Source organism: Podarcis erhardii, assembly GCF_964252035.2.
Source record: "Podarcis erhardii genome assembly, chromosome: 3".
Lineage (NCBI taxonomy): Eukaryota > Metazoa > Chordata > Lepidosauria > Squamata > Lacertidae > Podarcis > Podarcis erhardii.
The window spans coordinates 87,630,493-87,645,241 of record NC_138507.1 but is presented as its reverse complement, the minus strand read 5'-3'; the positions used below and the strand labels follow the sequence as shown (position 1 = coordinate 87,645,241).

The 14,749-nt window shown below is 39.2% G+C and overlaps 1 protein-coding gene across 1 annotated transcript in view; it reads left to right on the top strand.

The window, feature by feature from the left end:
• Positions 1 to 14,749, top strand: part of KIF6 (kinesin family member 6) — a 144,069-nt gene that overhangs the window by 114,916 nt on the left and 14,404 nt on the right. The window contains exon 16 of the mRNA XM_081854155.1: positions 76 to 126. Coding sequence (XP_081710281.1) covers positions 76 to 126 — 51 coding nt within the window. The remainder of the gene's footprint in view (positions 1 to 75; positions 127 to 14,749) is intronic.

The following is a 14,749-nucleotide window of genomic DNA, read 5'->3' as shown; positions in this document are numbered from 1 at the left end:
GAGAGTAAAAAGCATGAAAATTGTCAAGTTATTTTATTTACTTTATTGAGCAAATGTACTTTGTCATTTACACAGATCATTTGAAAGAGGAGATAACCCAGCGGCACATGCAGAAAGCAGCTCAAGGTGAGTTTTGTTGCAGCCATTCTTAGCTCTTTCCATACAAGGTTGTTCCCTCCACACAAATGTGCTGTTACTTGTTGCCTGCAATCCTCCTGTTCTTGGCTAGGGGCTTCTTGCCCCCTGTGCATTTCATGCTACACTGGAGGCATTTTCCTCATGTTGTTCAATGGTCACGCGGCAATGTTTTCATGGCCTCTTCTCTCCTCACAAACAAATTTATCACCGTGGTTAGTGACAGCAGCTGAAGAATTAGGCCTTTTGACCTCACTGGGGCTACGCTTCTCCACAAGCTGAGGATCTCGTCCCCTGGCTTCAGTGGAGCCATATTGATTTATGCCTGGGTTTGTTTTGCTTAGATGTTGTCCTGGGTTGAACTGTAACACCGCAGCCTTTGAGAGCAGATATAAAAACATGTGCACTCTGTATGTTTCCAAATATCTCCAGAAACATGTGGAGCCTTTGCAAATGTTTAATTACTCTTCACTCGTCACAGAAACTGATGTGGGGAATGCTTCAACAAATAATGGGTTACTTGATTTAAATAAAGATGACAGCACAGAGCTGCTGGGTGGCAGCTGAAATTTTGAGCACTGCAGTTTCTAATAATTGTCCTTCATACATAAGGCAGGCCTTAAATGTTCATATATCACATTTATAACATATGCAAGATTGTTTTGATAACCACAGTGAATATCTTCTATATGTTTTCTTTCTTCATTCATTGTAATAGCATAGCCTGATGTTTGCTGTGTAAATTGGCGATCATTACATGCCTCTCTTATATATGTGCGTTCAGTCTGACAGAAACAGCTGTGGGTTCTCCTAGGGGCTTCCTTGATCACCATAAAGGCATCAAGACATCCGTGAATGAAAACTGCTTGGTAGTAAACCTACTTAAGACTATGTGGAAAAATCCAAATACAAAATGAAACCTAATTTCCATTTGAAATCTTGGTGTTAACATTTTCCAGCTGCCTCTCTTACTTAAAACTTTCCTCTCTATGGAGATACTTTACTTCCATTTTGAATAATGATGATCTCTTTTCCCTAATGGACATGCTTTGGATGTGGATTTCTCATTTCAGGAAACCTTCATACTCAGCCTTAAAAAAAAGTTTTAAGACAGATTTCCTTAATTGTCTTTCCTTGCCCTTCCAAGGCAGTCTGTTCCGCTGTAGAACATCTCTTACCATCAGAAATGTCCTTTATTGTAACTTGAATCCATTGGTTTGTGTATGGAGCAGGGGCAAACAAGCTTGCTCCATCTTCCATGTGACAGCCCTTGAGATATTTGAAGATGGATATTTGAACTATTTAATTTCTGACTTATTTATAGCATTTTTAACCTATGTCTAGGTCCACCCCTGGACACAATACTCCATATGTGGTTTGACTAAGGCAGAATAGAGTGGTACTATTAATTCCCATTATATGTCTGTTGCTGCAGCTTCAAATAGCATTAGTGGGGGTTTTTTCTGCTGCAACTCACTGTTAACTCATGTTAAGCTTGTGGTCTACGAAGACCCAGAGATCATTTTCACATGTTCTACTGGCAAGCCAGGTGTCCCCCATCTTATATTTGTGCAGCTAGTAATTCCCGCCTAAGTGCAGAACCTGACATTTGTCCCTACTGAAATTCATGTTGTTACTTCAGGCTCAGTTCTGCAGTATGTCACAGTCCTCTTGAATCCTGATTCTCTTGCAGCATTAGCTACCCCTCCCAGGTTGGTGTCATCTGCAAATTTGTGGAGCATCCCCTCAGTTCTTTTGTCTAAGTTGTTTGCAAAGTTGTTGAAGAACAACAGGCCCAAGATAGAACTCTGCAGTACCACATTTGTCCCATTTTCACCAAGATGACAAGGAACCATTAGTGGCCACTTGGGGTTTGGTCAGTTAACCAGCTACATACCTACCCAACAATTATCTCATCCAGGCCACATTTTACCAGCTTCTCCACAAGAATATAATGGGGGGACTTTGTCAAAATCCTTATTGAAATCAAGATACACTATGTCCACAGCATTCCCCTGATCCACCAAGCTTGTAACTCTATCTAACGAAGAAATGTAATTGGTCTGGCATGACTTATTTGCTGGGTCTTAGTAATCACAGCATTCTTTTCTAAGTGCCCACAGACTGGCCTTTTAATTATCTGTTCTAGGACCTTTCCTGGAATTGATGTCAAGCTGATGGGTCAGTAGTTACCTGGGTCTTCTTTTTCTTCCGTTTTGGATTACACCCACAAGATCCTTGGCAGCTATCTGCCAATCACCCAATCTCACCACCCTTCTGAGTAATACCCCTCCCCACCTTCTCACTATATAGAAGGGTCTGGTGACTTCTGTTTCAGTGTATCTGAAGAAGTGTGCATTCACACGAAAGCTCATACCAAGAACTAACTTAGTTGGTCTTTAAGGTGCTACTGGAAGGAATTTTTTTATTTTGTTTTGACTATGGCAGACCAACACGGCTACCTATCTGTAACAAGATCCTTTAGTACCTGCATGCTCCTTTAGTACCAATGATTTACTGGATGTACTGAATTTCTACAAGAAACGATGTGACTTCAGACTCTTTCCTTTTGTCATTGGCAACATGTGGTACTCTGATCTCCTCCTTCTGGAATTTGAGGTGACAACCCAGCTGTGCCTCCTTGTGTGTTCCAGATTGATGTCACATTTTGTTGGATACTCATTTTTTGTTTTGTGGTGCATCTCTGGTGAATGTGTTCTGTATTTGCACAAATTACGGGTTACACTTCCACCCTTTGGTAATTTGCAGGAATCAGTTGTGGTATGAGAGAAGAAAACATTCTGCATTGTCTTAAGTGACATCAAGGCAAAGGATGAGGTATCCAATAGCAAATTACTGCATTTCAAAGCTGTATTAACTTGAGGGTATTATTTGGCACATTATCTCCATGTATATTTTATTTGTGAAATTGCAATACAACACTAGGGGAGAAGTTGTCGCGGCACACCTTGGTGTGTGGAGTGCTGCAGGGCGCAATCGTTTCCCTGATGCTTTTAAAAATCTTTATGTGCCCCCTCACCCAGCTTCTCCGGAGTTTCGGTTTGGGTTGCCACCAGTATGCTGATCACACCCAACTTTATCTGCTGATGGATGGCCACCCTGACTCGGCCCCAGACACACTGATCAGGTGCTTGGAAGCTGTGGCTGGATGGCTGTGTGGGAGCCGGTTGAAGTTAAATCCTTCGAAGACAGAGGTCCTTTGGCTGGGTCAGGACAACATGGGGCTGGGGGGGGGGGCAAGTCCTATCTCTTGCAGGGGTGCAATTAGTTACAGCATCTTATGTCAAGAGTCTGGGTGTAATCTTCGACACCTCCCTTTCTATGGAGGCGCAGGTTACAGCTACAACAAAGGCAGCATTTTTTCATCTCCACCATGCTAAGCAGTTGGTCCCTTACCTCTCTCGCCCTGATCTTGCCACTGTGATTCATGCTACGGTCACCTCCAGGCTTGATTAGTGTAATTCACTCTACATGGGGCTGCCCTTGAAGCTGACCCAGAAACTCCAGGGGGTGCAGAATGCTGCGGCGAGACTCATTACGGGGTCCTCGCCATGGGATTACATTCATCCAGTGCTATACAAGCTGCACTGGCTCCCGGTGGAGTTCAGGATCAGGTTTAAGGTGCTGGGTTTAACCTTTAAAGCCCTATATGGCCTAGAACCCTTGTACCTATGGGACCGCCTCTCCTGGTATGCCCCACAGAGAACCTTATGGTCCGCAAACAATAACATCTTGGAGGTCCCGAGCCTCAGGGAGATTAGACTGGCCTCAACCTGGGCCAAGGCCTTTTCAGCAATGCCCCTGGCCTGGTGGAATGCTATGTCACAAGAGACCAGAGCCCTGCGGGATTTGACATCTTTCTGTAGAGCCTCCAAGATGGAGGTTTGGTCGGGGTTCAGTCTGACTCACCCTCCCCTTTCATAAGAACTTGCATGAAAGTGGCCTCCCAATTTTTCTCACAGGCTCATATAAGTTCAGCACAAACAGTTGGGCTTGGTGAGCATTTAAGGTCCCCAACCCTAATCTGCAGGTTGCCATTTGCTTGGATTTTATTTTGATCCTGATCTGATTTTAGGATGTATTTTAATTGATTGCCTGATTTTATGTTAATGTGTTATACATTTGATGTTAGCCACTTTTAGTCCGGTTTTAGCCGGGTAGGGTGGTGTATAAATAAAAATTGTTGTTGTTGTTGTTGTTGTTGTTATTTCACACACCTTTATGAAAGTGTCAGTCTCTTTTAGTTCTGATAATGCGGTCAAAGATTTCAGATTTTTGTTGGATAAATTAAGACATCTAAAGAACAGAATATAGCATAATAGGTTTTTAGTCAAGGAACAAAACCAGTTCTAGTTGTGGTTTAAATGAAAATTGAACAAGAGTTGCATTTTCTTAGTATTTCACACATTTAATTTTGTTTCAGTGCTATGGTATATTCGGCTTTTTTGAATATTTGTGTTTCAAATTTGAAACAACCCACATCTGTATATCTAGTATAATGCTTTTGATTCGCTTCCTAGAGTGACATCTAGTGGCATTTTAGGCCATTTTATCTGCCCATCGTTACAGAGAAAATCATTTCCCCAATGTTTCCATGAGTTGTTCTGATGCATTGGCATCACTTAGCCCTGAGGGTTATTTTTGGAATTCTGAGACTAAAAAGTGGTTGATCAGATGATGTTTGTTAAGAGCATAGATTTTCCATTAGTCCTGGAACAAGATTTTGGTACCAGCTCTGGATGAGTACCTCAAAAACATTCCATGAATATTTGCCTAGGGGACCATTTAAATTTCTTTTGAGAGATTTAAATCTTTTGGGGTTCACATTTCTTTAATGCCATGGCAAATGAATTTATTGGCAGAGATTCTGCAAAAACAGCAACATAAGGGAAAATAAATAGGCATAGAAAGTAGATTTTGTTCATTAAAACTATTGCTAGTGTATCAGCCCTGAGTCTAAAATACTTCTTCATGATCATGCCATAAGTTGATGCGTCCAAGAGAAGCGGCATGGAAATAACTGAGAATTTGTCATAGCAAGCATGCTATCAAATAATTTTGGTTTACATGAATAAATGTGAGAGCAGGTTACTAAACTCTGTTTTCTCACTTTATGTGTTTTAATTGCTTTAATCAACAACTATTAGAACAAATTTTATACCAACAAATGTAGTTATGATATTTTACAGTATGTTAAGGAGTATGATATTTTCAGCTTGGGAGACACTGAGAATCTTAGCTATACTCGCTGGTGGTACTACAGTGTCTTTCAATGAATGAGTACAGCTATAATTTCAAGGAGTGCTGATCTTTAGGTTGTATACATTTTGAAGGTTAAAGAAAGCATGTATATTTTAATAGACCAATCAGTTTCATATATATACAATGGACTAGTTCTAATATAAATATGAATGAAACTGAATGGAGTGGAATATGCAGCTGCTGGGTGACCTTGGGCCAGTCACACTTCTCTGAAGTCTCTCAGCCCCACTCACCTCACAGAGTGTTTGTTGTGGGGGAGGGAAAGGAGATTGTTAGCCACTTAGAGATTCCTTAGGGTAGTGATAAAGTGGGATATCAAATCCAAACTCTTCTTCACCACACATAGTGGTCTACTCTTCTGTGCTCTTCTCCTCACTTCTATAAGTCAGTATTCTTATTGATAGCCCCTCTTTTTCTGTTTCCTTAGGCGTAGGCATCTCCTTTGACCTGTTTCTGTTATCACCTTTTACTCTATGCACCCATACCTCCCCTTTTCCAGTTTCAATTTCTGATTGACCCCTCTGCATTCCCTTGTCTTCACTTCACCTCCCACTCCACACATCTTCACACTTATCCCCCAAATGATTCCTCCCTCCTTTTCTTTCCTCACCCACAGGACTCTCTGCATTCCATCTTAAGTATTTTCCTCTCTACACCCAGTAGGGAACACACACACTCTCTCTCTCTCTTCATTGTCTTTGATCTGGACCCCTTTCTTTAATAGGTCTTACCCTTTTCTCTGTGCCTTGTAAGACAACTTCTCTATGCACTGTCTGTCTGTCTGTCTGTCTGTCTGTATCTCTCTCCCTCTGCACTGCCCTCTCTCAGACCTGATTTTCGTGAACAGCATATAAAACAGGAAACCCTTGTCTGAATGGTAATGCTTCATTTAAGGTAAACGTTTCATTGAACAGGAAATGTCACAGATGTAGAAATCCGCATGTCAAGGAGAAGGATAGGCAACGGCCCTTTCCTCTGACATATACTTTTCTATATTCAGAGATTTTTAAAAAACATGGAAAATCATTCAGCCATGCAAGCCCTCACCTGCAGTCTGAAGTAGCACTGCCCAGTAGTTTGTCATGTTTTCTGCTGTTTGCAAGAGCTAGGTCTGTTACCAGCTCTCTTTCTGCTTCTACATCCATAGATCACTGTTAACCCCCTGTTATTACTCCTTCTCCCCCTCCACTCCCATAGGTCTCTCTTTGTGTCTATGTTACCTCTTTTTCTATTTCCCCACTACATCTCTCTGTGACCCCTTTTCCTTCTTCTAAGGTCTTTATGATCTGTTTCTGATCCCATCTCCATTAACATGAAAAGCAATATAAATGATGCAAGTAACCTGGAGAAACTGATGCTGCTCCCTCCATAAGACGGAAGGACCAGTTCAGACATAGTGATGTGAACATTCTCTCATTCATACCCCATTTTGGATGGGCTTGGCCATGCCTTTACGTAATTATGTGGGGAAAGGCCATGAACAATAGGTATTTGGATTCTCTCATGGGATCGCAAGAGACTGGAATGAGGCCACAGTCAACCTGAAGAATTTATGTTGTGCAGGTCAGTTTTATAGTATCTTTGAAGTTAAAATTCAGTGAAGCTAAACTTCACTTTATCGGCATAGTATTCTCTAAGTAAATATCCTTTACACTTGGTGACTGGCCAAGTACTAAGAATGTTGCTGCTGTAGCACTTGAGAAACAGTTATGATAAAATCTAATAACTATGTCGTGGTTTTTTATTCAGGCGTAAATGAAAACCAGAATAGAAAAGCAACAGCTCAGGAATCTTATAACTCTGGACTTTGAGGTCTTAGGTCTATCCATAATAGCCTTAATCTAGAGAAAGTGAGGCACTTCCCAAACTGTGATTTCCCAAATATAGCCCTAAAAGTGTCTCCACATAAACAGGAGATGGTTTGGGGGACAGCATGTTTTTGTTGCACCCATGGTGTTACTTTTGAAAGAAGGGGAGATTAAATAATATTTTTAATAAGAAATTAATCGTTCTGAAGAAAAGATGGAAAGCTGTCGGAAGGACTCTAGGGAAGAGTGATTTTGATAACCATTATATGGCAATTTAAATGCCTGAGCACCAAGAAAATGGATGGCTAACAGAAAAACAGGCGTCTTGTGTGTGTGTGTGTGTGAGAGAGAGAGAGAGAGAGAGAGAGAAACAATAGAAACAAAAACAATTCAGTTACCAAAAAAATGAGGAATTATGAGAATAAAATGAGACAATATAATATGAAAAATAAGTCTGTATTTCTATATTTACCCAGAGGTTTACCCAGAATTAAGTCTAATCCCATGACTTATTTCTGAGTACACATGCTTAGAAAAGCACTGCATAGAAGAGTAAGAAATAATAACATTTATTATATTATTGTTACTTAATATTTCAGGTTTTTATAATAAAGCATTAACGAAATCCAACTCTCTTTGATTGGGGATTTTTAGATTTTTTTCAAGAATGCCCATTTAATTTATTATTCCCCTTTCAAGGGATGTTATGCTAAAAATTCATGGATGAAATATTTTGAGTTTTAGTAAGAGTTTTAAAAATAGGATGACTGCACTGCAATTTAATAAACTTGCAGGCAGGTTTGTCAAGATTTTCTCCTTAAGCCTGCAGGTGGGGTAGAAATAGTGTCATCTTGCTATTCATTTAGATTTGGAGACATTTGAAAATGATGTACCGCTGGTATTTGACTCCGGCAAAATTAGGAAAGATGTATAAAAATGCCGACAATAACTGTTGGAGATGTAAAGATAAGATTGGGACCTTTTTCCATATTTGGTGGACCTGTGATGTAGTGAAGGAATTCTGGGGAAAGGTTTACGATGAATTGAAAAAAATTTTGAAGTACAGCTTCCCCAGAATACCTGAGCTGTTTCTCTTGGGTATGACTGGTGAGGAAATAAAAAAACCGGATCAAACTTTCTTTCAATATGCTATAGCCGCTGCGAGGATCTTGATTGCGCAAAAATGGAAATCCCCTGACATGCCCACGATTGGAGAGTGGCAAGTGAAGCTATATCAATATATGGAATTGGCGAGATTAACTCAGAAAATTAGGCAAAATAATATAATGAAACTTAAAGATGAATGGAAGAACTTTTTAATTTATATTGAGAACAATACGGGAATTAGCAATATAACAGCAGATGATAATTAATACCTTCGATGTACAGTGCTATTGTAAGTTCTACTGCGAAGACTGTATCATGGTTATGGTTATGTAATCCTAGACCAAGCTGGATGGAAGTCGGTTTTATCGTTTTTCTTTTTTCTTTTCTGTTTTTTGAATCTTGTTTTCTGTTATCCTTTCCTTTTTCTTTTTTTGTAACTTTTTTCTAAATAAAATTAATAATATTAAAAAAAAAATAGATTTGGAGACATTTGAGTTCACTTTAAACTAGCTTTTTTTTTTTTTACTTCATTCTCGTAAATTGTTCAAACAGCTTAGGATACATTGATTACAGAAATTATCTTTCTTCTCTTGGACTTGGGATGCATGCTGTTAATGCTTGTATATTAAGTCCATAAACTGTATGTTCCCAAGGGCTAATCCACATATTCATGATTTCATGGATTCATATATCATGGATTCATATTTCATGATTTGTATCTGATGAATAGGAAAAGTGTACGCACTGAAAAAATATTGTGTTTGAGATAGTCAAGAGAAATGAAATCAACATACTTGATTATTATGATCACAAATTGAGGACAACACAGAATGTTATTTTTACCAGGTGATGAACATGTACAGTATATATGCATTCAGTCTACTTAGGTTGACATTATAGCTTTTCTGGACTGCAGTTGTTGTATTGGGCCTGTTGTATATAATGCCAAGCAATTCTAGAATAAATATGCCAACATCTTTTTTTAGAGCTCTATTTTCTGGGTTGTTGTTTTTCATTTTGAAATAAAAGCTGGTATTAATTCAGCATTTTATAAGCAGTTTTATGTCCCATGTTTATTTTGAAGTTTAGCAGAACAAGGAAAGAAAAAGATTTGGGGGGCAAGGTTTATTTTCCTACCTTTTAGGCATAAGAACATGGATGCAAATCTTCATGATGTATCAGCAGTACTAATTCATCTCATATTTACTCAAGCATCGTTGAGATTTTATGCTGAGTCATTGGTTTTTTAAGTTCAAGGAAATTTCATTTAATGGAGCATTTAACTGGCAACTTCTCACCTTCCTTATACAGGTTTTCTCCTGCTGAAAATGCTATTCTGGATCATTGTCTTGTAAAGTGAATAGCCAGCCATTTTTAATTGTTGTTTACAAACAACAGACTAAAATTTATAACTTCCTAAAATATATGTAATCTAATATTTATTTCAGAAGAAGCCCAAATCCAAAATTAATAATTTGAATGTCAAAATATAGCTTTTTATTAAATCTCCAAAACTGGTTAAAGGTTAATCAGAAAACAGTGTGGCGTCATTCATTTTTGCTTTATTTATTAATTAACAAAGGAATGTGCATTGCACACCTACCATTGCCTGTGGGACTTCCAGGGCAACTAGCAATAAATGCTACTATCAAATTTTGAAACAATGAAAATCTTCGCAATTATCAGCATCACAATGGCCCAGTTTGAACACAACTCTGAGCTAAGCCATGGTGTAGCAGAAATGAGTACATGTGCAAGTTCTCAGAACAAAGATTACAGCTGGTGCACACATCCCCTGATTCTTCTCACTACCGGAGGCTAAGTCATGTTTTGGCTTAGCACTACATCTGAACCTAGACTTATGGTTTATCTCCTGCAGAGAAACCAGTAACAAACCTTGTGGTTTGTTTTCTCATCATTGACAGGCTGTTTTAGGTTCTGCTACTCCACTCCTGCAACAGATTTAGTCCAGAAAGAGACTCAGAGATAGCAACAATGCTACTTGCTATGCCTGTATCCCCAAGACAAGTAATAGCCTTTTCAGAATCTTGCTGGATATAAATACTTTCAAGGCAGCCTATAGTCAGTCCATTGTCTGAACAATGGGTTATTTAGCTTACTCTGCTGACACCTTGCTTGAAAACTGTTCTGATTTCCTCCCTGATGCAAGCAGGATTACATCCTAGCTTATTTTCCTACTTTGTTAACTGGCATTAAGCCAATGTTCCCAGATTCAAATGCAGTGAAGAACTCTGGTGTGATGCATGCCAGGATTTTGCACCAAAGCAACGACACTTTCTCCAGGCTTCATAAACAAGGGTTTATGAAACCTTGATGGTTTTCCAAAGTGGGTCAGATGTTTGAAACATCCTGGCTGCTTATCAAAATCATATTCTGCATAGTCCATTAGCTCTCATCTTTCTCTTAGGGAAGGTTCACCTGCTTGTTCTCGGAGACATTCAAACTGCAGCACACTTTCTGGGAAGTTTCTGTATCACTGTGGAAGCATGAACACTACACTCTTTTGAACTCTAGAAGAACTCAGATTCCTTTGTGTTTATGATAGTGCACTGAGCCATGGCTGCCTACATGAACCCAGCATGCTGGATGGTTTCTAGCTCAGCTGTTTGAAATAATTCACCTAGTTAAAAAGTGTCTTGGAAACAGGGACAGCTATTATGATCCAAAAAAACCCCCACCCCTATATTGTTTCTCTGCTTTGCTTTCAGTGGAAGTGAAACTCCTTCAGAAAGTACTGCATTAAAGATCTAGGGAAACAACTATCAGCACTTCTGTAAGTAAGTGGGATTTTTCAGGATTGAGCCTGTCAAAGTGCATGTTTGGCATTAGCTTGTGAGAAGCAAAAGTGAAGGCTGACTTGCCAAGCATGTTCCTAGTTTTGCATTGTCTTGTTAACCCAGTGCGATTTTGAATTTAGGAACAACAAGTTTCCACATATTCACTTTGGCTAGGTCTTTGGTTTTTAATGCCTTTTGGAACAGCACTATAAAATTGTCATCTCTGTGCTTTGTTCAGATCTCTTCCAGCAGAGCTTCTATTGCAGCTAATATTGTTACTAAATTTGTCTCACTTTTCTCATTCTTCTTGTATCTGGAAACCATCTGCAAGTCACTGAACTTAGTTCTAATAATGTCGCAAAGAATGCATCGCTTAATTCAAAACCTTTGCCTTTCATCAAGGATGTTAGGATTCTAGCAGCACTAAGCAACCCGAACTTCCAAGTACTTGTACCAGAGCATCCAGTCTGTTAATTCCTCCTGTTCCATTGAACCACTTTCATCTTTGCTGCCTATGTGTGGTTGAAGGGGGACTCCATTTAATATAATGCAGCAGACAACTACAAATTCACTTTTGGCAGGCAGTGCCTGGATATGTTCTGTCTCTACATGCATGGTTATTACTCCAGACTGGGTATTTGGCTCTTGAACCTTTCCAATTTGAATTGTCTGAAATATATAGTGTCAGTTGCATGAACTCTACAAATGTGTGCAACTCACTAGCAATAACCGATGCACTGGGGTGGGTGGGTTTCAAATGTGCTTTCTAAAGTTGCCAGGTGTTCACCTGGAGATGGTGCTTATCTGATAAGAGGCCACCCACATTCAGACAAGTACAGACCTAGTTGACCTAAGAGAAATGTTTGCCAATTTATAGAAGAACTATGTTCATAACTGAACAGGCCTTTTTTTCCAGCTAGAGCTTGCCAGAACTCAGTTCCAGCACCTCTCAGGTGAGCGCCATTGCCATTATAAGAGAACAAGAGAGGTGCTTATGGTGAGTTCTGTCACCTCCTTTTCTAGAATAATAGCACTGACTATGACTTATCTCTAATATGTGATGTCATACTCAAGAATGTACATTTTTCCACATCGTGAACTCACTTACTCCATCTTATCTTCTTTGCTCGCATTCTTTTAATTTGATTTAATTTAATTTAATTTCACTTTTTTGAATGCATTTGTATAAGTATTTTCTGTATTATAAAATAACAGTAAAAATTCTGCTTTAAAATATGTGATATATTTTGAAAATGTATAAGTAGTTTGAAGGATCGTAAGTGTAGGATCTGTAGATATAGCATGTATATCTACCATTTCTCAGATATACTATTTTAAAAAATGTCTAGACTGCTTCACAACATAAAGCCATTGAAGAGGTGTACATTGTAAAAACAGAATAAAGTACAGAAGCACCAGCTCTAAAAAAATAAAACTACTTCAATCAACTCTAGAACCACCCATACAAACTCTAAAAAAAGAAATAAATTCATCAGATATAAAAGATATAAAATTTCCCCTTATAACCAGCTCTGGTGCAGATTTTATCTCTGCTACCTCTTTCATAGTTAATATGCTTTTAAAGCAGCGGTTTCTTTTGATGTATCACCTGCTCACCAGGTAAACAGCTGGCCTGAAATGTTGCTATCATACCACGTAACAGATTATTTCAAGCTGCTGCAAAACCACCCATTTTAAGAGAAACTGACTCTGAATGTCCACCTGTGGCTCATTAACCAACTCTTGGGGATCGATCAAAGGGATTTAAAAAATCTGGAGATTATAGGCATCAATCAAATCAGCTGGGGAAGTATGTAGTTCTCTACATATGACCCTCTTAGTTCTGCTTGACTTATCTACTATATTGTTTCTTTGTTATGCAGTGATTTGAGTGTCTCTTTTGGATGTGGAAAAACCCAGGTTCCAATCTCTTAGCTATGAAGCTCAGTGGGTGGCCTTAAGCACATCCTCAACTTTCAGCTAATGTACCTCACAGAGAGATGTTGTAAGGTTAAAAAGATGCTCTGAACAAATAACTATGGTGTGATTCCCAAATGTATAGAGCACTATTATTATCTTCATTCCATTATATTTTAAGTGGATGCTATCTAACCATCACCATTTCAGAGACATACACAGAGACACAAGACGTTTGTGCCATTCAGTCAAAATGTGATATACTCCACTTTTCTTTGTGGAAAAATAATGGAGGCAAACAATGACAAATTTGTAAAATAGTAAGTTAAACTAAATAATACATTAAAATAATAAAGTCAACACAAAAAATAAAGAGCAGTAGACAAAACATACAAGCTGAGAATTCTGTAGTATTATCACTAATGGGAATGAGACATTTACATTTACCTTTACCTATCTATAAGCATATTGTACCTCTGGCTGTGAATTTATCAGGCCAAACTCAGTAGGTACAGATTTATATAAATGTACTAGTTATTGAGTGGGGCCATGGGTGGCACTGTGGTCTAAACCACTGAGTATCTTGGGCTTGCCAATCGGAAGGTCGGCGGTTCGAATCCCCATGATGGGGTGAGCTCCTATTACTCGGTCCCAGCTCCTGCCAACCTAGCAGTTTGAAAGCATGCCAAAAAAGTGCAAATAGATAAATAGGTACCACTCCTGCAGGAAGGTAAATGGTGTTTCTGTGCACTGTTCTGGTTTTAGTGTTCCATTGTGCCAGAAGCGGCTTAGTCATGCTAGCCGCATGACCCAAGAAAGCTGTCTGAGCACAAACATCAGCTCCCTCGGCCTGTAAAGCGAGATGAGCACTGCAACCCCAGAGTTGTCTGCAACTGGACTTAACTGTCAGGGGTCCTTTACCTTTACCTTTTTTGTTACTACTTATTGATAGTTTTACTGTTTGCTTCTTTCATGTCAGTTCCCCATAGTACCAAAAGGCATTCTAGATGTTTCTAGTCATGTCCGACTGATAATTTGGCAAACATGTGGATTTGAAGCCCTGTAGATCATGACATCTTCTTGGCTTTTAGCCTATATTAAACATTTGGTCTAAAGTACTTTCAGTGTAATTATTATAAATTATTTGATTTCTTTTTTGATTAAGCTGCTGAGTTTTGTAAGTAAAGATAAATGGTTTTAGCTGCAACACTGACAAGCCAAGAGTGGTCATTATTACCCTGGTGTTCCAGCAAGAATTTCATTCCCTGAAGCTAGGTACACTCCTTTAGCCTAGTAGCAGGTTTACTTATAATTTAATTCCTTCTTAAACCAATACAGTGGTACCTTGGTTCTCAAACGCCTTGGTACTCAAACAACTTGGAACCCAAACAGTGCAAACCTAGAAGTACAGTGGTGCCTCGCAAGACGAAATTAATCCGTTCCGTGAGGCTCTTTGTATAGCGGTTTTTTCGTCTTGCGAAGCAAGCCCATTGACGGCTTAGCGGATTAGCGCTATTAGCGGTCTAGCGGCTTTTAGCGATCAGCTGAGAGGCGGTTTATCAGCGGAACAGCTAATAAGCGGCTTAACGGCTTAGGAAAGGGGGGGGAGCGGAAAAAACCCGCGGGAACTCGCAATATTTTTTCGTCTTGCGAAGCAACCCCATAGAGAAATTCGTTTAGCGAAGCGCCTCCAAAACGGAA